This window comes from Lepidochelys kempii, chromosome 20 (assembly GCF_965140285.1).
Source record: "Lepidochelys kempii isolate rLepKem1 chromosome 20, rLepKem1.hap1, whole genome shotgun sequence".
Taxonomy (NCBI): Eukaryota; Metazoa; Chordata; order Testudines; family Cheloniidae; genus Lepidochelys; species Lepidochelys kempii.
The window spans coordinates 12,507,481-12,534,667 of NC_136399.1; the positions used below are offsets into that span (position 1 = coordinate 12,507,481).

A 27,187-nucleotide genomic window follows, 5' to 3' on the forward strand; every position below is an offset into this window, starting at 1 on the left:
GGCTTACTTTGTACAAGATTTGTTGCAATTATATAGCAGTGATAGCAACAATGATCTACATGGTCATATTTTAATCAGATCACATCACACCATTGACCTAGGGTAAGTGACCGGTCCTTTGGGATTGGAAGTAACCTGACTATTGCTGTGATCCCTGGTGTAAGGGACCATCTGTCACAAGGGGATGCTCACCTGGGTGGTGAGATAGATGGGAGTACCCAGGGGGACTGCGTGTGACTCAAGGTTAAGGCTGGCAAAATGCCTGAGGAGTTTACACGCAATGGCTGGTTGGTGAAATCTCAGCACAGCTCTCACAGCCAGTTTGGGGCTGTGCTCTGCTTCCTAACAGCCTGCCCTGAGGTTTGTACCATGCTCTTGAGTCACCGCAGGACAGCTTGACGGGCGGCTTGTGCTTCTAAGTCACCTTGGTGCTTTTGACACACACCACCCCGGGGCTCTCCCAGATGGGTACCAAGGCACCTGTTAAACCTATTCTAGGCAGCACTGGAGTCTGCGGGCACCACGGATCAGTCTCACCCCTTGTGGAGGGGCAGCGCTAGGCCTCAGGATCATTCTAAGTCACCCTTTAGCCTGGCAGAAATGGCCCACAACACCGGGATGGATTGCACCCCATGCACACACATTGAACAGCATGATTTCCACCCCCCTTACCAGCGCTGCTCTACTCTGGCTGCTCACCCAGGTGCCTTTGCTCAGCCAGCAGGGAGCCATGCCACAGCCTGCATCTAGCTGGCACAATGTGATGTGTTTGCCACTGCGCTTTGAAGCGGATGCCCATTCTGATCCCTGGAGGCACGGGCATTCCACGACTCGGAGCCTGAGAACATCCCCAACCCCCTGTGCTCTGTCTGCCGCAATGATCCTCCTCTCACCATGGACTGGGGCACAGCTAGGCCCCCAGGCTGCCCACTGTGCCTTGAAACATGGGCACCAGCCAAGGTCTTGAAGTGGGTCTGGAGTTGCATGGGGAGCCGGAGCAGAGCCCAGAGCACCAGCATGCCGTGCTCCCCCCGGGCAGCGTTGCCTCTCAGCGGGCCAGTGAGTCCTCCCCACCAAACCCACAAGAGCACATGCATAGCCATGGACTGAAAACTATGCTTCCCTCCTTTTCCAGTGGAACCCCCATTGCACGGGACTGGCCGATGGGCACCCCATCCTGTGTCCCCTGTGGCCGTGCGCAGCCGCAACCATCCCTGTCCCTCAGCAGAAAGGCCACCCATGCAGTGCAGGGTCCTTTCCTCATGTGGAAGCTTGGATTTCCCTTGGGGCCTGCAGTCCTTGCCTGGGTCAGTGTTCTCATGTGCAGAGCACTTTAGCTCTGGCTCTGTCACTGTGTTTTGCCTTTGTTTCCTGTGTGTGCAGATAGCTCATTGTCTGAAGCCCAATTCACTTCAGGCTGAGGCTGTCTTAGCTGGGCTGGGATCTGTCCTGTGTCCAGCATGTCATCTAAGCACATGGTAACTGAGGCTTGCCCCATGGGAGGCATTTTCCTGGTCACTACAGCAATCTGAATATAGTTTTTAAACGCTGCCCACACAACACAGAAAAATAGCCATTGTAGCCTGAGGACCGACAATATTTTGTGCTCTGCTTCTGCACAGCCAGCTGAGGGAGGAGACATTGACAGAGCAGACTGACACCACTAATAATATCCCTGCATAAGCGTGGAAGTGACCGTGCTAATTTCAAGCTCCATTAGAAACCAGCTTTGCCAGTGAGGGGAGGCGCAAAGTTTGAAGGATGGGTTAGGAGCCAGCTCTAAGGAAACAGCCTCAGCAAGCAGGAAAATAAAAGCCTCCCTTCTTAATCAAACTGGGTCAAACATAACAGATGTTTTGGTTCTCTGGTGATTCCAGGGGCAGCTCGTCCAGGCTGAACCAAAATCAAAGCTCTTTTGAAATTTTCAGCTAGTTGAAAAGTCAAAAACCGTCAGCTTGGTTCAAAGCTCAACATTGTGTGTCAATTGGACTCGCAAAGTTTCACGTTGATGTTTCATAGATTCGTAGATATTAAGGTCAGAAGGGACCATTATGATCATCTAGTCTGACCTCCTGCACAACACAGGCCACAAAATCTCACCCACCCACTCCTGCGATAAACCTCTCACCTATGTCTGAGCTATCGAAGTCCTCAAATCGTGGTTTAAAGACTTCAAGGAGCAGAGAATCCTCCAGCAAGTGACCTGTGCCCCATGCTACAGAGGAAGACGAAAAACCTCCAGGGCCTCTTACAATCTGCCCTGGAGGAAAATTCCTTCACGACCCCAGATATGGCCATCAGCTGAACCCTTAGCATATGGGCAAGATTCACCAGCCAGATACCCAGGAAAGAATTCTCTGTAGTAAACTCAGATCCCACGCCATCTAACACTGTTGTTTGCAGAGTGTTGGTGTAGCTGTATTGGTCCCAGGATTATGAGAGATATGAGGCAGCTAAGGTAATATCTTTACTGGACCAACTCCAGGTGTGGAAGGGACAAGCTTTCAGACTACATAGGGCCCTTCTTCAGGTCTGTGGAAGGAATTTTGATCTTCCATTTGGTTTCGAGCATTTGACAAAAGTGGAGGAGGGGCAGATTGACAGAGCACTCATGGGGAGGGACCTTTCATTGATGGTTAGAGCATTTACCTGAGCTGTGGAGACCCCTATTCAATTCCCCCTGGGTAGGAGGTGGAAAAGGGATTTGCATTTGGGCTTCCCATGTGGTAGGAGAGTGGCTTAGCCTGAGCTAAGGGGATAGTCTGGTGTAGGGCTGCCTCAGTCTCTCCTGTTGATGCTCTTTCACTTTGCATCAGATGAGTAGGCATTGGAGCAGGGACCTAAGTTTGGGTGTCCCATGTTCTAGGTGAGGGCCCTACCCCCAGGCTGCAAAGTCCTTCTCTCTTTCTTTGACCCAGTGACTATTCATTGCAATTCACAGTCATTTCTGATGTGCCACAGGCAGAAAACAGGAGAGACTGAGGTGTCACGAATGGCAGGGAATTGATTAGGTAAGATGTGCCCAGCTGATCCCAGCAAGTGGTCCACACCTGCAGAGGAAGGTGAACCCCCCTGCCCCCTCGCAAGGTTGCTGCCAATCTGACATGCGGAAAATTCCTTCCCAACCCAAAAAACTGGCCATCAGCGTGACCCAGAGTATGTGAGTATGACCCACCAGCCAGGTGCCTAGACAGGATTCTCTGTGCCACTTGAGAATACTGATCCACCTCTGCTCTGGGTGGGCATGCAGGGTGGGGGAGGACAGCAAAAGGTGACTTCTTAGCTCCTCTTCTGTTCTGGCCTGTTCTCAGGGCTGCTCTGACTTCCTCTTGCCTGCCTAGCATCCAGGGGCTGATCCAACAGCCACTAGTAGCTGGAGTGTAGCCATGCTCTAGCCACCCTCCTGCTCCAGGTCTGTGTCCTGCCCCCTGTGAGGAGCTGCACAAGGGTGGTGTCAAGTCCTTACACTGCACAGGGAATTACCAGGTGTCCAGATCTGCCAGCTCTACAGCCCGTTAGTACTACCCGAGCAGCACAAAGGGGCTGTGATGGAGAGGACAAGACTGAACTCCACTCTCCCCCATTGGCTTGACTGGGCTGCCTCAGGGCTGGGGCATGGAGGGAGCTTGCACCAGGGTTGAATCCCCCAAAATTCATTCACAGACACCAAATCCCCTGAACCAGCCATTCCAGAAAAGACAATTCAAAGTCCTCGTGGAGCCCTGTTAAGCCTATGGCTAGAACTCCACTGGGCACAGGGCCCCCTCCGTGTCGGCTAATTAGCCCCACACTAGACTAATTACTTCAGCTGTGTGATGCACATCACTGTTTTGCAATGGGAAATTTTCCATTTCTAACGTTTCATGCTGGGACTCCCCTGACAGAATGCTGCTGCTCCTGAGAAAATGTGAAAGGGAAACCAGAAAGAGCAAATATACACATGGCATGAAGTAGCTGAAGGAAAACACCATCCCTGAAATAACTGGAAATGCACTCATGTCCCCTGTATGGAGCAAAGTGCGGCATGGGAACTGCCTGATGGGATCAGCCCCAGGCTTCATCTAGTCCAGGATCCCATCTCCAGCAGTGCCCAGCATCAGATGCTGCAGAGGAAGGTGCAAAAGACCCTGAAGTGGGCAATTCTGAAATAATTTTCCTCCTAGCCCCATTAGTGAGAGTTTGGCTTGTGCGCAGATGCAGGAGGACATGTGCCTTTTCTTTAGCTGGGATGGTGAAGGCTTTACACTCTCCTCGATGGCATTTCTGTGTTTGTCTGTCTTGCGATAACATTTGAATGCCTCATTTGATTAATTTCAGCATTCCAGGGACTGTTCCAGGCATCAGTGGGCAGAACCCCAATGATCTGGGGGAAAATTGAAAGGGGGAAAAATGGGGGACACCTTGGAGCCTCATCCATCTGCTAGCCACAGCTTCCAGCTTCTCTGAAAGTGTCTGTACATCAGGTGGATGGCACCTTTTAACACCTTTCAGCATAACAGTACCTAGTGGCGGATTTAGAGTTAGTGGGGCCCTGTGCTCTGCTTCATTTCTGGGGCCTTTCCTTGGGACCCAGCCAAGAAAAAGAACATTCTCTCTCATCTTGTGGGGGGGGGGCTATGTACATGGGGAGTGCGGGGGCCCTGCCTTTGCTCCCCCTGCCCTTGCTCCCCCTGCCCCAATTCCACCCCCTTACCCAAGGCCCCGCCCCCTCCTCTTCTCCACCGCCTCCCCTGAGCGCCCTGTGGCCCCGCTCCTCCCCCTCCCTCCCAGAGCGACCTGAGCGCCAGCAAACAGCAGTTCGGAGGTGGAGAGGGAAGTGCTGGGGACGGGAGGGGCCAGGGGGGGACATGGCATGTTCAGGGGAGGAGGGCGGAGCTTGGCTGCCAATTGGTGCAGAGCCTGCAGGAGGAGCCCCAGGAGCCGGCAAAACCAAGCTTCTGCCTGCACAGCTGACTGGCCATGGGGCTCCCTGTCATTGGGGGGTCCCTGTGCCAGGGTAGCCTGTGTTTTACTGTAAATCTGCCTCCAACAATACGCCATCTCAGCAACTGCTCATCCACCCCGTAGAATTTTAACAAGTTAACACCCTGGGGGACCCTGGTGTGGGGGAAGTGGGGCACACAGAGCTCCTAGCATGAGGGGCAGGAGGAAATGGGGGGAAGAAGGTGAACACAGGGCCCCTGGCCTGGGGCAGAGAATGGGAGATGTTAGCATAGAAGGAGGGGAATGGGACCCCTGGTGGGGAGAGGGGATAATGGAGGACCCTGGTGGGGCAGAACAGGAAGTGGGACTGTCACAGGGTCCGCACAGGTTCCCACCCTCTCATCCCTGTGCTCAGGCTGGTCAAAAAAAGGGTCCCAATGCCTCTTTCAGGTGTTTCTCCAGTGTCTTTTTATTTACAGTGCTTTGTGCAGCCCCAATTCCCCCAACACTGGTCCCCACACTGACCCTTCCTTGGGTCTTCTAGCCTCTGAGGCTTCCCACAGTCAGTGGCGACAGCACTTCAACCCCCTTGGCCTCTCCCCAGCTAGCTGTTCCCTGGGCTTATATCTCCTCCCAGTCACCAGCCCAGCTGGCTCCACTTGGATCAGCTGATTCCCCGAGCTTGCCCTTGTTAGGGCCTGCAGCTGAGCTCTTTGCTGAGCGTCTGGGCCCTTGCATCCAGCCACTCTGCTGGGAAGCAGGGGAGAAGCCACCCCTTTAGCAGGGCACCCAAGAGGTTTATACCTCTGCCCTGCCACAGGGACAAAGAAGGGAATGGGGGCACACACAGAGGCTGTACCATATGGACAAGAATGGGGTACCTGGTATGAGAGGAGGGGAGGATAGAGGCACTCACCCCTTGGCAAGGGTGAGTTGCAGGGGGGAGTTTCTACTCCCTGCCCTTGAAATAGAGGGGGATGGGATGGGATGGTGCATCCAGGGAGCTGCCGGGGGGGAAATGAGAGGTTGCAAGGAGCCCCTGGTGTGTGCCGTGAGCTTGTGTGATGGTTCTTGAGGTACCTAGGGCTGAGTCACCTTGTTACCTCCCCCCGCTGCCCCACCCTGGCCCCAGTGAGAGGCAGACTTGCTTGTGCTGACCTGGATGTCAGCTCCCTGACACCACCAGCCTGTCAGCCACCAAACAACCTCCTCCGGGCTACGCTGGCCCCCGTTTGCAGTGCAGGTTAACAGTAGGGGGCCCCCAGTCCCTGTTCCCCTGTAGTGTCCAGCCCCTTCTCTGCTGAGCACTCCCGAAACACCAGCTCTGCTGTCCCCAAACAGGACAGTCACAAACCAGCCTCTTTGATCCAGCACAGGAGCAGCTCCTGGTGTCGGACCACAGCACTGAGATAACCGTGTGATCGTTTTCACGCTTACTCGTCTCTCAAAGGGGGAGATGTGAGCGTACCAGGCTACGCCTGTTCATCTCGCCCGTGTCCTTGCAATCAAGCCTGGCTGAGTGAGACCCCATTGTCATGAGTGTCACTGGGCTGCCCGATGACTTGCTTGGTGCAGGACGAAGGGGGCCCTCCCTTGCCTTTTCTTGACAGTCCCCAAAGTTCAGTGTTTGTGCCTCAGGGAGGCAGGATGACCCCGTAGTCTGGTGTGCTGCCTTCATGCTGACTTCACCCCCCACCTGGTGACTTTGCATTTAAATGATGCCACATTGTGTTAACTCACAATCTTAATTTACACGTGGGCTGACAGAGACAGGTGAATAAACATCCTCTGTCTGGCAGAAACCTGATTGTCAACTCTGCCTCAATACAGACTTTATGACCATAATATTAGCATACACACATAACTCCTGCCATAGTATCTGTACATGCATTTCACAAAGATGCTAATGCCCAGGGTGACCCTGGCTTTAAGACCTCACGTGCCCCGGATTGTACATACCAGAATGAGGATATTCTTGTAACCCCCTTGCCAGCTGGCCCTGAGAGGCTCTTAGGGTCACAGCTTGGCCCGCACAAAGTGTGAAGTGTATGACCGTCTCGTGTAAATCACCCCCTAGCTAATGTAAGTGCAGAAAATGGGATTATCCCTGTCAATGACCAACCTGGTCCTGAATGCTGCTAAACTCTTGGCTTCAGTGTCCTCTGTGGCAGTGAGTTCCGCAGGCTGCTTTGTGTTTTGATCAAGAGGATTTCCTTTTGCTGGGTGTAAGTTTTGTGCCTTCCCACTTCACCCAGCAACCTCTTGTCTTTATGAGGGTGGGTGCAATTCACCTCCTCTAATCCCCACCCCCCAGTCATTTGCTGTCTTATTTGCCCCCTCTCTAAACCAAACAGGCCCCATCTTCCCAGCCTCTCTTCCCATGGAAGAGCTTTCCCAGCCTCTAGCCCTGTCCATGGCCCCCTGGCTGAACAAAAGCCGGGGGATGTCCTGCCCTTTTTGGGGGGAGAGGGGTCTTCTGGCATCTTACCCCCTTTTTTTTTTCCAGAGCAGCCCTAAGCCTGTCTGGAAGGGGACCAGTGTCTTCCTGAGCTCATTCAAATACCCCACAGAGCCTCTCCTGGAGAGCTGAGGCCAGGGTGTGGGGGAAGGCGGGGGGGGGGGGGGAAGAGGCTCATCTGAGTTGTTCTCTCTTGTAGGCTATGTCTACACTGCAGACAGAGGGGTGCGCTCAGCTCCCTTAAGTCAGCGGTGGAGAGGGTTAACAGCTGGGCTTCTGCAGACCAGCTCTGTGGCGGAGCTCAGCTCCCCCTAGCAAACAGGCTGAGGCCTCCGCACTCACTCCATGTGCGGGCTGGCCCCAGCTCTCCAGCGAGGCGCAAGCAGCGCAACTGCCCCAGAGCCCTGCCCTGCCTGCGCGGTCCCGATCCGAGGAGGAGGGGAAAGCGTGTGTGTCTGCAGCCCCTGCACCAGCCGCCCCCCGGCTCTGCACCATTCGCTGGGCCCACCTTGATTAAAGTGGCAGCCCCCCTCCCTTTCCCCTCGGAATCCGGATACACCGGGAAGCCAGGGAGGGGCCGGGGGATCCCGGAGCAGCCAGCGCTGTCCAGGCAGCGGAATCGCCTGGGTAATAATGCAGCAGGTTCGGGTTTAAACGAGCTTTTCTCGCCCCCCTCCTCCGGGCCAGGGTCCATCTACAGAGGAGCCCCGGGGCACCGGCAGGCGCTGGTACCTTGGCACCCACCGGATGCCATTTTAGCTTCCTCTCCAAACGCCAGGCTCCTGCAGTCCCTGGCGGAGCGGCGATGGGCAGGGCAGGCACAGCCGGAGCTCGCCTTCGCGGGGCCGGGGATGTCCTGCCCGGCCAGCCCCCGCGGCGGTGCAAGAGGCTGCGTCTCCGCCGGTGCCCTGGCGGGGGGAGGCGCTCCCAGCTGCCCGGATTGGGGCGGGGAGCCCCCGGCCGGGAGCGCTGGCAGCGGGGGTGGGCTCGCCCCGGCGCTCCGGAGAGAGGCCATATCTGGCAAGCGGGGAGGGACCGGCGGCGCCTGGCTGAGCCAGGCTGCTCCGCTGCGCGCACGTTCCGGGCGCAGCCTCTCCGGCTCGCCGGCCCCTGCGCAGGCACCGGGCGGTGGGGCTGAGCGCAGGACGCGCTCACCGACTCGGGTAACTGGCGGCAGGGAGCAGGGGCCAGCGGCTCCGGGCGCGGGGGGAGCCGGGGCGGTGGGGTGGCAGCTGCCCGCCGGCTCTCACGCTCTCTCTCCCCCGCGCTGCAGGGGGAGCAGAAGATGGACGCCCCGCGGAGCCCCCCGCAGCTGGACCGGGACCTGCTGGAGTCCCCCGGGGGCTGCCCGTCCCCTCTGGAGCTCAAGTCCGGCCCCAGCAAGAAGATGTGGGTGAAGCTGCGGGCATTGTGAGTAATCCCGGCCTAGCAGAGCAGGGACCCCTGCCCCGCTCTGCGTCCTGCACCCCGGGGACCCCTTCTCTCTCCCTGGGGCCCTGCTCCCCACTGTCCCCAGGGACGTCTTCCTGCTTCCCAGGGGCTCCTGCATCCCCTTCCCCACTGGGTGTCCCACGCACCCATCCCCCTTTCGCCCTCTGCATCCTCCCTTCTCTTACTCCTTCCCTGGACCCCCCTGCGCCCCAGGGACTCCTACCCCATTTCCCTTTGGGGTTTCCTGTTCCCGCTCTCCCCCCTGCCTCCCATGCACCTAGCCTCCCTCCCTCCACCCTGGGCATCCGGTCCCCCCTGGTGCTGACACTACATTTATATTGGGGGTGGTTTTTAGGGGGGGGGAGATTTGTCTCCTTCCCTAGTTTAAGGACACCTGTAAACAAGGGGCTGTATGGTGTGTGTGTGGGGGGGGGGACTGTGATAAACTCAGCTCAGTGTGGGTGGGGGAGGGGGTATAGCTAGGGCACAGCAGCCTGCTCACTGACAGAATTTGCCACTATGCCACTGCTTGATTTATTGCAGAGCCACGTGCTTTGCCCAGTCATCTGACGCGAGGCCCTAGAATCCGAGGCTAATTATTATGTAGCTCCTGTGCAATTAATAGCCTCGCTGAACATTCCTGTGCGAGCCTGGAGAGCCGGGCTTAAAGGGTTTGGAGCAGGCTGCTAAGCCCAGCTTTGCATGGGAGCAGCTGTGTGTGTTTGAAGCTCAGGTATGCGGGATTATTGTCTATAAACCGCTGAGCAAATAGCGCATCTTTGCCTTATGCCGCAAGCATTCTGCGCTGAGCACGGGAAGCCTGCTCCTTAATGAGCACCTGGCTGAGCGAGGCTAACACCAGTCAGAACTTCAGAAGAGAGGCAGCCTGTTATCTGTCCTCAGCCCAGCTGCACACCTGAGAGGATACACACCCATTCTTTCTGCATGGGCTGAGCTCTTGGGTTTTTCCATATTTAAATCCATGAAAAAGAATAAAATTCAGGGTAAAAAAGAGGTGCTTGTGAAAGGGCCAGGAACCGGTAAGATTAGAAAAGTACAGCGCAAAGCAGGTCTCTAAGGTGCCACAAGTACTCCTTTTCTTAGAGCAAAGCAGGAATTTCCTGTGGAGGGTGTTATCCTGCTCCCATAGGAGACCAGGGGAGACTGTCAATAGGCAGAAAAACTCTGAAATATCGGTGGGTGCAGAATGTATTGGTAGGTGTGAGATGAAGGCACTGAGCCTGAAGTGCGGTGTTCGTTGACCTTGCTCTGGAGTGATTAGCTGCATCCCACAAGTCCTCGTTAGACATCCTGTTTACACTACAGAGGAGCAAATGTAATAGTTGCTCTTTGTTATGCCATCTCTGAAATCGTAGAATCCTAGACATGTAGGGCTGGAAGGGACCCAGAGAGGTTGTCTCGCCCATCCCTGCACTGAGTGTCATGGGATGGAGCGGGAGCTGTTTCAAGTGGCCATGTGGTCGGAGTTTCTTTTAAGCCTCTTTCTATTTGATGGCTCAGGGCCCACCACCTGAAAGGATTTGTGCTGGAAATGGCCCACCTTGATTAACATACACACTGTAAGGAGAGTGATCATTTTAGATAAGCTATTACCAGCAGGAGAGTGGGGTGGGGGGAGAGAAAACCTTTTGTAGTGGTAAACACCCATTTTTTCATGGTTTGTGTGTATAAAAAGATCTTCTGTACTTTCCACAGTATGCATCCGATGAAGTGAGCTGTAGCTCACGAAAGCTTATGCTCAAATAAATTGGTTAGTCTCTAAGGTGCCACAAGTCCTCCTTTTCTATCTCCATAGCTGTGGAGGGAGCTAGTGAAATTGTGGGAAGAGTGGAGTTTCTGTGGCTCTCTTCACAGGCTGGCAGAAGTGCAGGGTTCAGGCTGGTGTGGGTCTTGGTTTGGATTGTATGTTACTAGTGAGTGTCTGGGGTAGCAATGAGGGCTGCACAGAAGCTGGTCACGAATCCTGGATTTTTAGCCCCAACAATTTCTGGTCTGAAGACAGGTCCCAGAAAGGGCCGATTTTGTCTGTTCTTTAGGTTTAGAAAGATTGTTGTCCAATTGGGGGGGTAGTGAGGGAGAGAAACGATACCATGTGGGAATAAATTGTAGCCTGATAATTATTTATCTGCGTGTTTGGTGGCTATTTCCAGATAACTCGCATGTGCCTGGGAAATCAGAAGAGGGACCTGAATTATCAAGCAAGGGGCCAGACCCTGGTGTGAGATCAGTGTGGGCCCGGTCCTTACACCCTCCCATATGGAGTTCAGTTAGACTCTGCACAGGTGCATGGGTAGGTCGGAGTAGTGGGTCTGGGCCAGTAATTGTAACAATTCTGACTTGTGATGGGTAGATCTGGTTAAAAAATTTGGGAGATCTTTATTGGGGTACAGCTGCTGCAGAACTCCTGTAGCAAGTCCCTTAGTCTCGTTCAGTGACAGTAATTAAACCTGCCTGCTCTGTGGCTGATTGCTACTCACCACAAGGTCTTAAACTAGTTTTACTGTTGGAATTTCACTGTCCCAAGAGCCCCATACGTTTCCGAATGAACAACTTGCCAGACGGAGTTTTCATTTCCTTTGGCACACGTCACCTTCATGCGAAAAAGGCAGCCTCCAAGCCCGGAGAGGGTATCAGTAATTATACCACCCATCCATAACCCTCTGAGGGGCTGTGGTGTTCTCACTGTTAATCGGGGACGAAGTTACCATTGGGATTGGAGAGGCCGTACGGACAGTCTCCTGGAAACACATCTCCTAGTCCTGGGGTAGTCAACAGGCGGACTGCGGGCAAAGCCAGACCAGCAGACGCTTTTGACTGGACTCAAAATCTTTTTATTTACTTATTATTATTATTTATTATTATCATCATTATTTTTTATTATTATTATTTTCTCTGGAGCCTGGACCTTGACTATACCTTGACCAAGACATTTGGACCTTGACAAAAATAATTGACTACCCCTGTAGTCAGTTTAAACTCCAGTCACTTCCTGTCTCCTGCTGGAGATCCCTTTTAGAGGAATATTTTGGATCTTTACCCATGGTTAGGCTCCTCCATTAGTGATACAGCGTCTCACAGAGCCGTGCTGGGGCTGTGGGAAGCTTTTTTCTGTTCAGTGGCCAGCCCCAAGCTCAGTGCACCTTGGCCACCCCTCAAATGCCAGGGCTAGGGCAGGGATGTGGCCCTTTCTCTGCTCCAGCAGCCCAGCTGGGCCACTGGGGGAGCACTGAGCTGAGTTTCTCCACTGGCACATGCTCCCCCAGAGCTGAGCCACAGTCGTCCACTTAATCCGTCCCCATCTCCTGCAATGCAACCAGTTCTCAAAGCCAGCCTGGGCATTCAAGTTGCAGTGGGGGAGGTTTAGATTGGATATTAGGAAAAACTTTTTCACTAAGAGGGTGGTGAAACACTGGAATGCGTTACCTAGGGAGGTGGTAGAATCTCCTTCCTTAGAGGTTTTTAAGGTCAGGCTTGATAAAGCCCTGGCTGGGATGATTTTACAGGGAATTGGTCCTGCTTCGAGCAGGGGGTTGGACTAGATGACCTTCTGGGGTCCCTTCCAACCCTGATATTCTATGATTCTATGATTTTCACGTGTGTGTGTTTAACCAGGGTGTGAAAAATTCCCTATATATCTGCTAGTCAGGAACTTAAATTGACTAGCCAGAGGCTGTGAAAAATTCCCTCCTGCTCCTGTATATCCAGGGTGCAAAGGCTGGTGAGAAACTAAGTGGGCCTACAATACTGCCTCACGGCTGTGTGTGTGTGTGTGTGTGTGTGTGTGTGAGCGCGCGTATGTGTGTGTGTGCACTGCTGTTTCGCTGGGCTGTCAGGACTCCTGGTCAGTAGGTTCCATGTTTGAAGGTTCATAGAATCATAGAATATCAGGGTTGGAAGGGACCTCAGGAGGTCATCTAGTCCAACCCCCTGCTCAAAGCAGGACCAATTCCCAACTAAATCATCCCAGCCAGAGCTCTGTCAAGCCTGACCTTAAAAACCTCTAAGGAAGGAGATTCTACCACCTCCCTAGGTAACGCATTCCAGTGTTTCACCACCCTCCTAGTGAAAAAGTTTTTCCTAATATCCAACCTAAACCTCCCCCACTGCAACTTGAGACCATTACTCCTTGTCCTGTCCTCTTCTACCACTGAGAATAGTCTAGAACCATCCTCTTTGGAACCACCTCTCAGGTAGTTGAAAGCAGCTATCAAATCCCCCCTCATTCTTCTCTTCTGCAGACTAAACAATCCCAGTTCCCTCAGCCTCTCCTCATAAGTCATGTGTTCCAGACCCCTAATCATTTTTGTTGCCCTTCGCTGGACTCTCTCCAATTTATCCACATCCTTCTTGTAGTGCGGGGCCAAAAACTGGACACAGTACTCCAGATGAGGCCTCACCAATGTCGAATAGAGGGGAACGATCATGTCCCTTGATCTGCTGGTTATGCCCGTACTTATACATCCCAAAATGCCATTGGCCTTCTTGGCAACAAGGGCACACTGTTGACTCGTATCCAGCTTCTCGTCCACTGTCACCCCTGGTCCTTTTCCGCAGAACTGCTGCCGAGCCATTCGGTCCCTAGTCTGTCGTGGTGCATTGGGTTCTTCCGTCCTAAGTGCAGGACTCTGCACTTATCCTTGTTGAACCTCATCAGATTTCTTTTGGCCCGATCCTCCAATTTGTCTAGGTCCCTCTGTATCCTATCCCTGCCCTCCAGCGTATCTACCACTCCTCCCAGTTTAGTATCATCCGCAAATTTGCTGAGAGTGCAATCCACACCATCCTCCAGATAATTTATGAAGATATTGAACAAAACCGGCCCCAGGACCGACCCCTGGGGCACTCCACTTGACACCGGCTGCCAACTAGACATGGAGCCATTGATCACTACCCGTTGAGCCCGACAATCTAGCCAACTTTCTACCCACCTTATAGTGCATTCATCCAGCCCGTACTTCTTTAACTTGCTGACAAGAATACTGTGGGAGACCATGTCAAAAGCTTTGCTAAAGTCAAGAAACAATACATCCACTGCTTTCCCTTCATCCACAGAACCAGTAATCTCATCATAGAAGGCAATTCCCTTGGTGAATTCACCTTCCCTTGGTGAATCCATGCTGACTGTTCCTGATCACTTTCCTCTTGTGTAAGTGCTTCAGGATTGATTCCCTGAGGACCTGCTCCATAATTCAGGTTCATGGGATGCTTCCTTTGAATGCAGATCACTGGGGTCAGAGTCCCTTGGGTTTGGATGAAGTCAAAAATTAACTGGAGGCGACAAGTTTCTCTTTTTGTGCTGGGGACCTGTGGGCTCCTGTGTGTAACTTTCAGAGGGGTAGCCATGTTAATCTGTAACAGCAAAAACAATGAGGAGTCCTTGTGGCACCTTAGAGACTAACAAAGTTATTTGGGCATAAGCTTTCATGGGCTAGAACGCACTTCATCAGATGCATGGAGTGAAAAATACAGTAGGTAGGTATAAATATACAGCACATGAAAAGATGGGAGTTGCCTTACCAAGTGGGGGGTCAGCGCTAACGAGCCCGATTCAATCAGGGTGGATGTGGCCACTCGCCATCACCTACGGCCCCCAACTAAAATCTCTCCAGCTCACCATCAAGAATCTACAATGTATCCTGAAGGCCGATCCCTCACTCTCACAGATCTTGGGAGACAGGCCAGTCCTAGCTTACAGACAGCCATCCAACCTGAAGCAAATACTCACCAACAACTACACACCACACAACAGAAACAATAACCCAGGAACCAATCCCTGCAACAACTCTGTCCAAATATCTATTCAAGGGACACCATCATAGGGCCTAATCACATCAGCGACACCTGCCCATCTACCAATGTGATGTATGCCATGTGCCAGCAATGCCCCTCTGCCATGTACATTAGCCAAACCGGACAGTCTCTACACAAAAGAATAAATGGACACAAATCAGACATCAAGAATTGTAACATTCAAAGACCAGTAGCAGAGCACTTCAGTCTCCCTGGACACTCAATAACAGACTTAAAAATGGCCATTCTTCAACAAAAAAACTTCAAAAACAGACTTCAGTGAGAAGCTGCAGAACTGGAATTAATTTGCAAACTTGACACCATCAAATTAGGCCTGAATAAAGACTGGGAGTGGCTGGGTCCCTACAAAAAGTAATTTTTCCCCTGTTGATATTCACATCTTCTTGTCAACTGTTGGGAATGGGCCACATCCACCCTGATTGAATTGGCCTCATTAGCACTGACCCCCTCCCCCCCCCCGACTTGGTAAGGCACCTCCCATCTTTTCATGTACTGTATATTTATACCTACCTACTGTATTTTTCGCTCCATGCATCTGATGAAGTGGGTTCTAGCACACGAAAGCTTAAGCCCAAAAAATTTTTTTAGTCTCTAAGGTGCCACAAGGACTCCTCATTGTTTTTGTGTATAACTTTGTTACTATTATTTAGTAACTGGGCCGCATCTGCTCGGGGCAGGGTTCCGGTTTGCCCCCCCAGCTCACCCTCTGGGAGTATCTGGTTGGTGGCTCGGTCTTGCCCTGGTGCAGGGAGTCTCCCTGTGCTCCACCAAGGCTGATGTCTTATTCTGGTGCTTCTCGACCCCACAGAAGGACAGTGATTGTTGGCGTTCCGAGAGTTCGGTAAAATCCACACTGGCCACATTTAATTTGGGTGTGAGGGGGTTAAATCGAACTGCAAGAGTCAAAGTGACTTTCGCACAAGGGCCTGGCTCTCAGCTTTGATTCTTCTCTTTCCCTGCCCCTCCCCCTTCTTTTGGAGCTAAATCCACTCAGGCTGTTCTGTCCAGCCAGGGGTCTCCTTAGAGGTAGGCTGGGGCTTGGATCTCTCTTCTGCTGGGATGGTCAGAGCCCCACAGCTCTCAGGTGATCAGTGAGTAGGAGCATGAGACCTATTCGAGCACTCCTAGTTGTGTTGCTGAGGCCCAGGGTCCCTACGCCCAGCACGCCGCTGGGCTGAACCCTGACAGGGGGCTCACCTGGGAGAGGGAGGATTCTGTATTCAAACCAGAGGTTGTTTGGGAAAACACAACCACGCTATCAGGGGCACAGCAGGTTCCTGTGTGAGCTGTTGGCTCAGGAGGCTGGTTAGCTCGGCCCAGGTCCAGGCAGTCTCAGCCCCCCCTTACTTGTGGGGTTCAAAGCATTCCAATAGAGGTGCATCCCCCTAATTTACTTCCCTTATGGTTTGTTGTTTTGCATGTGCACCTCCGTGCCAGGGACCATTGAGGCTGCTCCCGGGGTCCTGATGTTGTACCAATAAAATAAAAACCAGCAGGATCTTATTAAAGGGAAAAAGGCAAAATACCACATTTATTGTGAATACAGAAAGAATCATAGTAAGCAGTTAGTTATAGCTATAACATTCCATTCAATCTTATTCACTCACACACACACACACACACACACACAGGTTCTGCAAGGTTGTTATCATAGTTACCAGCCTTAGAGTTGCTCATGCCAAGCCACTGGCCAGGTGGCCTGGACATGAGGAGGGAGCAGGGCCTTGTCAGATGCTCATCTGATGCTCTTGGAAGTTGGTTTGCAGAATCAGACCCCAAAGTTCTCACTTTCTAGAGTCTATTTTTATAGGAATTTCTTCCTATGCCAGCCTATGGGAATTGCTTCATCATGCTGTTGCTGAATCAATCAGCAGATAGCACATTCCTGACGGCTCCAAGATGTTATCTTGTTCTTTGGTTCTCCCATTCTTGAGGCTGTTGGGTGGATTCCAGTCTGCCCTCCGGGGGGGGGAGGGGGGTCCTCTGGTTATTTCCACTTGACGCCTTCTTCAGCCGATGGACACTGGATTCTTAGGCTGGCACCTCCCTGATCATTCAGTTATTATCCACACCAAGCATCCATCCACATACATCCTCTATCTCTATTTTAATCACAATTGTTAATACAACAAAAGGGCGGGGAGTCTCTGGGTGCTGTTTCTGTTGTTCGAGTATTGCTTTGAGTCTCTCTCTCTGTGAATTGCTTTGAGAACAGACTCTGTCTAGGATGTACTAACACAATTAGCAGCTTGCAAGTTTCACACATAGCGGGAGAGAAACAGTACCAAAACCCAAGAGACCTCTTAATTAGTAATACCCTGGAATTTAAACTCTGGGGAATCAAACTCATTTGTGATTTTAATACAGAACTTCTTTAATATGATCCAACATAATCCCCCTTTTGACACTAAGATTTATAATCGTCAGTGTCACTTTCTATGTAGCCTATTCAAGAGAAAGTACTGTGAGGCAATTTGAGTTTGTGATTCCAATTCATGCCACATACATGATCCTAGTGATGTATCTTTACTACAAGGTTCTGGGGCAACAGGCAAGGTGAGGCACACCCACTTTTGAGGAGTCCATTCAGTACAACCTCTAGTGTCCAATAGCTTCCCTCCCTCCCCAGCTCACTGGCTCAAGGTCCAGGGTAGCCAAAAGGATCCCATGTGTAATATGGGGAGTGGGTTAACCTTCAATACCTTTGCCTCCAGGGACTGTTGGTGTGCAATTTTGACAACAATTTCTCCCATTAACAAGTCTGGTTTACAATACTGGAAACATATTGCATCCATTCCTATTGATAAGTGTCAAACAATGATCTCTTTCTTTTTTAACAAATGCATCAAACCCTTAATATTTCCCAATATGACCCAGAACATTTTGTGTTCCAAAGTAGCTAGTGCAGGTATCTGCATTTCAGTGCATCCCATAGCTATGGCTGTGTAGTTTCCTATTTCTAATATTTTTTTTTTCTTATGGATAAGCCATGAGGTAGTATTAAGCCATTACTAAAGATTCCATTGGCCTTTTAGGTTACCCAGACCAATTTGGACCAAGTCTACATTGACATGTACTTGTTTTTGTATCAGGCTGTCCTGTAACTGGGACAGAAAGCTTAATTTATTTTTAAGTTCCTGCAGGTCTTCAGTATTTTTTTTTTAAACACACAACAGTGCTAGCAACAACACAAAACACAAGACAAAACATAGAACACAGAACACAATTTCTATTGTGACAGTAGATTCATGGTATTGGGTTGCTTTTCAGCTGGCAGCTTTTCCTGATTTTCTGAAAGACAAAAAGAACATGTTTCTACCCCTTTTGGGGTGGCAGATTATTGCTTAAAATATTTCTTTTATAAATACCCTTGCTGATTGCAGGCAAAACAGAGAAATTGCCCCCATATTTTCCTGTTTTTGTTCTATAGGCAGGCCAGGTTTCAAAGGCTTTTATCTTTTAAGGGTTATGGGGAAATTATCCCACTGTTTAGTCATTAAATCCCTGAGTTTTCCTTCTTATACAGCAGACCAAGTTTATAATGTTTTTCCTGCTGTGTTAAGCTTTAAGTTTTATTTACAGGTAATAACTGAGAAGCATCATTACCATACGACCTTAAAGGATTTTTCCAAAAATCATACACACTATACGTTGTTACAGGGATACTTATTATCATTAAATTTATTAAAATTATCTTGTTATCCCATGCCTTTTATTTAGACAATTTGTTTGCTGACCAGGTATGTCCTTTATCTGCAGCTCCTTTGTGCTGCTAGTTCTTTCCTTCCTTTATCATTTAGGTAATTTGCATTTTCACAGAAACCTCCTGCTTTTGGATTTAAAGCCATCAGCAGCTCAGAGACTCTATCTTAAAAGGGACACAATCAACTTTCACCAGAGTTTTGATTACTTTTAACTTCTGCTTCCAAAACACACAGCAATCTGAAAAAGAAAACCCAACCTATTGTGGCTCCCTTTGGAGCCCTAATAGCATTTTAATGAAGTAGCATGGTATGTTTGCATTTCTTTTGCCCCTTCTACAATATACCTTGCACATGTTCTGGGGCAAATGCACATTCCTTCCATAGTTTAACTTCTATAACATTATCCAGATCCATTTTTACATAAGGTGTCACTATTTCTTTTTTTGCTTACAGAGTTTTCATGTACCTTTATCAAAGTGACAGTCTGATTACTCAGAGCCATTTTAAGACTCAGTGTTTCTAACATTGCTTCTTTTTGTTTTGTGCACCTCACCCCTGCTGTTGCTTCAGAGAGGCACTGTCTTTTTTTAATTTTTTTTTTACTACAACTCTCATCTGCTATTTTGTTACAAAAACAAACAAACAAAAAACAAACAAACAAAAAGAATCCAATTTTTTTTTTTTATATTCTCCTGATTTTGACTGCCCTGCTGCAGCCACAACTTAAAAACATTTTAAATTTTGTAAAGCATTGAGTTACCTTTTAAGGGTTAAATGCCAAATCCCAAAGCCAAACAACACTAATTACCTGTGTCTAGCAAAAAGGTCTGTCAGTTTTGCAACTTTGAATTAAAGAGTCAAATGGATTTTTAGTGGCATTATTTAAAACAAAAACAAAACTAACTGGTCCTTAGAACTTTACATATTTACACACACACACAGACAGATACATACACATTTTCTTTTCCTTAACATCCCTTCCACACTGCTCTGTTTTTTACATCTTTACATTCCCTTTATACATTTGAGGCAGTTAAGTTCCAATAGAATCCTCTTATGTTCTTTTAGCAAATTTGACTAAATTGTCCAGTCAAATGATTTTAATCAGATAGTTTATTTTTGCCTGGCTAATTTACAGACATTCCTTTGGAAAAGGGCCCATTTTTCTTTCAGAATGGCTGCAAAGAAACCAAGAATGCTCTAACACTTTTCCTTTTTAACATTTTCGGTTAAAAGTTGTTTGGGTGAAATACAAAGTTTAACTGCTTAATTCCCTCCAGCCTCTGCAGAGTTAACTTTTTTTTTTTATTACTCTCTTTTCTCTTTGTAATTATGCCTGGGGGTGCCGTACATAGGACCTTCTCCCCCTTTACCTGCCTCCCTCCAGCCTCTGCAGAGTTAACTTTTTCACTCTTTTTGTATTCCTGGAGTGCCTCTTTCACTATTTTCAGCTGGCTTTGGGTATTTGTAGCCAGCACCTTCCAATTGTCTGCTCCCTTTTCCGTTTGTGCCTTTTCCTCTTTACATGAAGACAAGCGGAGGGAAGAATCCTTACATGCCTCCCACAACAACCAAATTGCTGCTGCATCTCTTTTGGCAGCACTAGAAGGTTTGTATATGAGGATATACTGAGCCAATCTATCCTCTAGGTCTGAAATAGTGCAGACATCAGCTAGGGCTTGTTTAGTCCAAAGACTGTGCCCAAATTTTTGAAGGATTTGTTTAAAAGGTGTAATTTCTTTAACAAAAGGTGAGGTTGGAGTTCCTTCTGACTCCATTCCTCCCTCTAGTACTGGGTTACCCTGTTTTCTTTTAAACATCTTAACATGGATATTTCAATCTCTTTGTCACTGCTGGTATTACTTAGCAAGTGACACAGCCTAGATTCTGAAATCATAGCCTAATCTATGCGTTTTTCCCCTGCTACCTTCCCGGAGGCCAGCAGGTCCCCTGCTACCTTCTCGGAGGCCAGCAGGTCCGGTTAACCTGTTCTTCCCTGCTACCTTCTCGGAGGCCAGCAGGTCCCCTGCTACCTTCCCGGAGGCCAGCAGGTCTAGTTTAATCTGTTTTCCCTGCTACCTTCTCGGAGGCCAGCAGGTCCCCTGCTACCTTCTCGGAGGCCAGCAGGTCTGGTTTAATCTGTTTTCCCTACTACCTTCTTGGAGGCCAGCAGGTCCCCTGCTACCTTCTCAGAGGCCAGCAGGTCTGGTTTAATCTGTTTTTCCTGCTACCTTCTCGGAGGCCAGCAGGTCCCCTGCTACCTTCTCGGAGGCCAGCAGGTCTGGTTAACCTAATAGAAATGCCTAGCTCACTAGAGCTGGCGGTGTGCACACCAATATTTACAATAACTGAGGTTTTTTACCAATATTCCCCCTTTCGCAATTCTCCACCAAAATGTTGTACCAATAAAATAAAAACCAGCAGGATCTTATTAAAGGGAAAAAGGCAAAATACCACATTTATTGTGAATACAGAAAGAATCATAGTAAGCAGTTAGTTATAGCTATAACATTCCATTCAATCTCAAATTTATTCTCACATTCACACACACACACAGGTTCTGCAAGGTTGTTATCATAGTTACCAGCCTTAGAGTTGCTCATGCCAAGCCACTGGCCAGGTGGCCTGGACATGAGGAGGGAGCAGGGCCTTGTCAGATGCTCATCTGATGCTCCTGGAAGTTGGTTTGCAGAATCAGACCCCAAAGTTCTCACTTTTTAGAGTCTATTTTTATAGGAATTTCTTCCTATGCCAGTCTATGGGAATTGCTTCATCATGCTGTTGCTGAATCAATCAGCAGATAGCACATTCCTGACGGCTCCAAGATGTTATCTTGTTCTTTGGTTCTCCCATTCTTGAGGCTGTTGGGTGGATTCCAGTCTGCCCTGGGGGGGGGGGGGGGTCCTCTGGTTATTTCCACTTGACGCCTTCTTTGGCCGACAGACACTGGATTCTTAGGCTGGCACCTCCCTGATCATTCAGTTATTATCCACACCAAGCTTCCATCCACATACATCCTCTATCTCTATTTTAATCACAATTGTTAATACAACAAAAGGGCGGGGAGTCTCTGGGTGCTGTTTCTGTTGTTCGAGTATTGCTTTGAGTCTCTCTCTCTGTGAATTGCTTTGAGAACAGACTCTGTCTAGGATGTACTAACACAATTAGCAGCTTGCAAGTTTCACACGGAGAGGGAGAGAAACAGTACCAAAAACCAAGAGACCTCTTAATTAGTAATACCCTGGAATTGAAATTCTGGGGAATCAAACTCATTTGTGATTTTAATACAGAACTTCTTTAATATGATCCAACACTGAGGGCAGCTTCTGAGCCCCAGGACGGGGGGCCTCCCATTTTCACGGCTCCCTGCACTTAGTCCCTGGCCTGGCGGGAGTCCCACAGCTCTGTGCTGCTTCTCTTTTTCTCTGTTGGGGCAGAGGGGGCTGGAAGGGAGCTGTTCCCACTGCTCCAGCTGGACTGTTACAGGTGATGGAGTTGGGGCAGGTGTGCGCACTTGCATTGCTCTACAGGCCCGCCCTGGGCGCTCCAGGAGGTTGGACTAGATCAGAGTCCCAGGGTGCACAGTGCTGCTGAAAACAGGGTTCTTGTTTGCGCAGCTGCGTCCGCTTCCGCACAGGAGCGGAGCAGGGAGATCCTGCTACTGGCACCTGAAGTGGGAATGCTTTTCCGGTTCCAGCTGTGGGGAGCTGAGATTTTCCTGGGTCAGACCAATTTCAATGAACGCAACAAATGAGGTGGTAGGGTAAATCCCAACTTGCTCGAATGGGAGCCAGTCAGAGAGCTGGAAACAGGTGCCGTTTATTCACGGAGAGTGGAGTTAGCCAGTGGAATGTTTTACCAAGGGATGTGGCAGATTCTCCATCGCTTGGAGTCTCTTTCTAAAGGCTCTGCCCTGGCTCAGCCCTGGCTCAGCCAGACATTCTTTGGCTCGAAGCAGGAATTATGGGGTGAAATCTTATGGCTTGTGCTATGCAGCAGGTCAGACCAGATTAATAGATTTTAAGGCCAGAAGGGACCATTCTGATGATCTGGTCTGACTTCCAGAGACTCTCAGCCAGTGACTCCTGCCCCCAGCTGCATAACGGGCTGATCACAGTCATTGCTTCTGGCTTTAACACTGACGACTCTCTCCCTTGTCTTACTCAGTCCCTGGTTATTAGCTGCACAGGGGCATGACACAAGAACTTGAAGGGAAATGACGGTGATTTAAGATTCAGTTGTAATGAATCTCTGGAGAGAGCATGTGTGAGTGCTCTGCTGCCCCTTAACACATGGAATTGGAGTGGTGTGTCAAAGACCCCATACTGGCATAGCTGATGGAGATTCTCCTTTAGCTCCGGTGGCCGGGTGTGAGCTCCAGCAGCAGAAAAGCTTGAGCTCTGTCCCTGGGGCTATAAAGTTCCAGGGAGCTGTGATTTGTAGCACAGGGATGACCTGTGAAATGCGATGAAGCCATGGATTCATATGCAAAAGGGGCTTAAGGCACCTCATGGAGTTGGCTCAGTCAGTAGAGACTTGTGCATTTAGAGAGAGAGGCTGTAGGGTTGATCCCAGCTGGCATCCTTCTGGGGAGGCTTTGGGTCTATATAACACCTGCTTTTTCTTTTTCTTTTTCTTTAAACAGTTGAGGGGTTTTAACCCGATCATTCCTAAAGGGTAAAATGCCCTCAGCCTGCCGGCTGTGCCGAACTTCACCATAATGAAGCACTTTGCATGGGGATCTTTCTTGCTGCACACTGTCTTTCCATCCCCACCAAAGTGCCTGAGAGCAGACCCCATTGGCATCAAGCCAAGATCACGAATGCGCATGATGCTGGTGCCTTGTTTGGGGGAGCAGCCGCTGTGCCGAGCCTCCCAGAGGTGGTCGCAGCTGATGGCACAGGCAGCATGGAGGGGTAGGAGACTTGCAAAGCTGTGCAATAATTTCCTTGCTCTTTTAATTAGCGTATTGACAAATGTAACCGCATCTTTAATCTCTGGTAGCCCTGAGACGTCCTGATCGGCTGCAAAACAGAAATTCTGTGCTGCCTTAATTAGCCAGGCCACAAGGAGACTAACCCAGGCTCTGTCCCCTGCTATTAAAATGATACAGCGGCTGTAGCCTCCCCATGGTCAAGCAGAGTCAGGGCTTGGCTGCGGTTATGATATTGAGGCTTCTATGCTGGACAGTGATGCACCCTGTCACTTCCCGATTCCTGTCCCTGCACGTTCTCCCTGTATCCTGGCCTGGATTCGGCAGATGTAGATCAGGCTGGTGGCTGCTCTACTGCCCATGGTGGAGACCTAACCACACCCATCTGGTGCTGGGGCCAGTAGCCCACTCAGCTACCAAGAGACTATCCATCCGTTGGGAACAGCCCACTGCCTGGAGCTATCAGTCCCAGGAGCAACCTGGTCCCTTGCAACTGCTGTCCCAGGCCCGGAGCTTCCACTGGCTCCCATTGAAGCTGAGTGTAATATAGATGAGGCCTCTGTTAGCTCTGCAGTTAACTGCTCTCTAAATTACCTGCTTGTGGCATTCCTTCCCCCTGTGGACCATGGGCCAGATTTTCCGAAGAGCTCAGCCAGGGGAGGGATTCCCCAGTGCTTTCAATGGGAGCGGGTGGGCAGTTGGTGCTCCTGGCTCTGCTGTGTTAGATTGTCAATTTCTGGGGGTGTTAGAGCGGCTCCGGAGACCAGCGGGAACTGCAGGTGCGCAGCTCCTTGGCAAATCGGGCCAGAGGCTTATTAATACACATCTGTCTGGCTCCATGCCTGTAGGATGTGCAATAAGACCCGGTCCCTGCCCCAAAAAGCTATGCGATCTTACAGAACTCCTCTCAGCTGGCCTAGGTAACCCTTGTTCCACCCCCCACGCTTCGGCCGGTAAGTTCCTTAAACAGGGCTGCACAAGAAGGGCAGAATTACCTTGCTTGCCAAGTCCTGTCACTTGGATGTAATACAAATAGCAGCCTCTAGGTGGCGAGTAGCCACTTCATAATTCAGGTTGCCACAGGATTTCTGTTCAAACCCTAACTGTGAAAGTTCTGGGAAATGCACGTCCGCGGGCCGATGGGTCTGGAAACCGCTGTGCTAGTTCTGGGCCTAGGATGGAGTTTGTGATGCACATTTTTGGTCAAGTGATTTCAGAGATTTCCCCCCATGCCCCCAGGCCTATGTTAAACATTTCATCTTTCTTACCACTCTCTTTGCAGGGGGTTAGGGCTATGGTCAGTTCCACTCCCACCTGCTGCCACTGGACTTGCTCCTGTCAAGTTCTAGAGCCAGCTCCAAACCACCCCCAATAATTCAGCGGTGATTGGACTTTGGATGATGTGGTGCCGCAGAACCATGTGGGGGGAGAGAGGCTGAAACCTGCCCCCATAAAATGCCCTGTTGCCTAGGAGAAGGTGCACTGGGCTGGGTGCCAGCAGACCATGAGTTCAAAACTCCTCTTCTGACAACTGCTGTTAATATCTCTTCATAGCTCTTATTATTGACCAAAGCTGCCTCATTCTGTCCTGGGGGAAGGGGAGCCCTGCAACCACATCCCACAGGGAGGAAATCCAGTTAAGGACATGGTTGAGCCTGCAGCTTTTGCTCCAGATTAACCAAGCTTTCTATATGAATAGCTGTGAATGAGTTTTTTCATTTCACAGTCAAGTGGGCTAGATGTGAGAGACAGTGAGAGCCCGAGAAAGAGCTGCAGAAGCAGCAGCAGCAGCATGAACTGGCGGTGGGGGAGCGGAGAGGCCTAGGGGACCTCCCAGGGGTGAGTGGGAACAGACCCCAGGGTGCCAGTTCCGCAGGGAACCTCGAGACTAAATTGCTGCCCCTGGTTGGGGGGGGGGGTGGATGCCGACCTCACTGCCTTTGAGCAGGCTGGAGATTTGAACCAGGGGGACCCTGCAGAAAAGCCCCAGTGTCTAGCTCCCTTGCTGGGTTCCAAGGCCATAGACTCTGTCAGCCAGGTGGGTGGGGAGGTGGACAGGCTCCCACTCCTGGTCCCAACCTATATGTCTGTGTGGAGTTTCCTTGGGCCAGGCCCCTCGGACCCCCAGTGGGAGCGGAAGGTGATGGTCAGTGGGGAGACATTCCTGGAGTGGTGAGATCCTAGGACAGAGAGAACTGTTGTCAGGCCCTGGGTGGTGCAGCCTCAGATGCTGAGGGGCTGTGTGAGTTATGTGAGGGTCCCAGGGATGAAGCCCCTCACCCTGCCTATGGCCCAGATCTCTGTGCAGACACAGGAGGGGTGGGGCTGGCTGGTCGTTGGGGTTCTCCAGGATATCAGCTGTGAGACCCTGTTGGGGAGTGACTGTGTCTTTTTGGGACAGGATCCAGGCCTTGCTCCCGTAATGGCCAAGGGTTTGAATTTGAATCCAGGGAACCAATCAGCTGAGAGGGAAATGGTCAGTGAAAATGCAGATGACCTGGCTGGCAGCGGGGAGGAGCTGCTAGGCTCAGGATACCTTCCTGCCTGTAACCAGACCCCTGGGGCTCCCCGCTCCCCTTGCACACCGGAGTGGGGGCTCACGCTGGCTCTGATGCTGTGAGGAAAGCAGTGAGCTCGCTACCTGCCCTCACTGGGACAGCAAGGGCAGCGCTGAGCACAGTGGGAGCTGACATCCCAGCTGAGTGGGGGGAGTCACAGGCAGGGCAGGTTATCTGTTGGGAGTGGCAAAGTGCTTGGTAAGGAAAGTCTGGATGAGCCTAGGCAGCCTTGTGAGCTGATGGCTGTGTCTAGTCAGCAGGGTAGGAAGGCAAGGAGAGTGGAAGATGAGTGTCCCTGGACCTTACCTGTTAGCTGGGTGGAGAAGTGGGACAGTGAAGGAAATGTGCCTGTGTCTGTCAGAGGTATTGACTTGCCTATGAAGGGAGCTACCCTGGTCTCCAAGCAGTTGTCTGTGACCAGCCCTGTGTGCTGGGACAAGGGGAATGAGATCCCAAGCTGTGTGTCTGGGAAAGGAGAAAGCGTGCCCGGCTCTTCTTTGTCTGTGGAGCAGACAGAAGGGGCCTTTCAGCCTGTGATGGTTGAGAATAGTGCAGTTGTCTCAGGGTTGGTTCTGGATTCAGCTAAAGCCCAGGAAGGGAATGGCCCTAAGTTTGTGTCTGCTCGGGAGAATGGCCCTGTAACTAGGTTGCATCCAGTTAGTGTTTATGTAAAATCCCAGCGACCAGACAATTCTGGTGCTTGTATTTTGCCTGTTGCTAGTGTGTGGGTGGGAAAGGGTGTAGCAACCCTGTCTAATCAGGGTGAGATCCTAGCCAGGGCACAAGGAGAGCATGAAGGTGATTTGATTGTGTTACCTACTGAGGGTGTGGAAACCTGTAGCAAGAAGGAAAAGATTCCTGAACTTGTGTGTGGCAAAGGGAAGGAGAATGCTTCTGACCTTTTATCTAAGAAGTCTGTCAGTTTGCCTGAAAGGGGATTGTGTAGGAATCCACCTGATGGGCTAGAGGTAATTCTGGATGTAAGGGAGACCCAGAAAGAGTCTGTTGTTGCTCAGGAATGTGTTCCTATAGAGCAAGCCCTAGGTAAAGAGGGTAAGAGCAGAATTTCTGTGAGGGGTGAATTGTTGCATAGAAAAGCTCTAGGGAAAGGAATCCTCATGGTAGTCTTTGCAAGCAGTTTACTGCAACTGAAGGGTGTGAAAGTGATTTAATCGAGACAGTTTCAGTTCCTAACAGCCAGAAATTTTCTGCTGTGAATGAAGCCACTGACTTTCCTGTTGAAAGATCCAGTGTGGATAGCTTTGAGAAGGTCTCAGATGGAGTGAAAGCTGTTAAGAAAGTTAAACAGTCCTATAACCAAGTGGCTGTGTTTGGCCAGCTTGTTGGG

The 27,187-nt window shown here is 50.5% G+C and overlaps 1 protein-coding gene across 3 annotated transcripts in view; it reads left to right on the forward strand.

The window, feature by feature from the left end:
* The first annotated feature begins 7,966 nt into the window (after window positions 1-7,966).
* The window catches only part of PDE1B (phosphodiesterase 1B), a 149,783-nt gene continuing 130,562 nt past the window's right edge, over window positions 7,967-27,187 (forward strand). For 2 of the 3 annotated variants that reach the window (XM_073318683.1, XM_073318682.1), the window contains exons 1-2: window positions 8,261-8,544; window positions 8,655-8,791. In XM_073318683.1, coding sequence (XP_073174784.1) covers window positions 8,667-8,791 — 125 coding nt within the window. In that variant the 5' untranslated portion in view covers window positions 8,261-8,544; window positions 8,655-8,666. Of the gene's footprint in view, window positions 8,009-8,260; window positions 8,545-8,654; window positions 8,792-27,187 lie in introns of those variants that run through there. The other variant, XM_073318684.2, reaches the window with a different exon arrangement.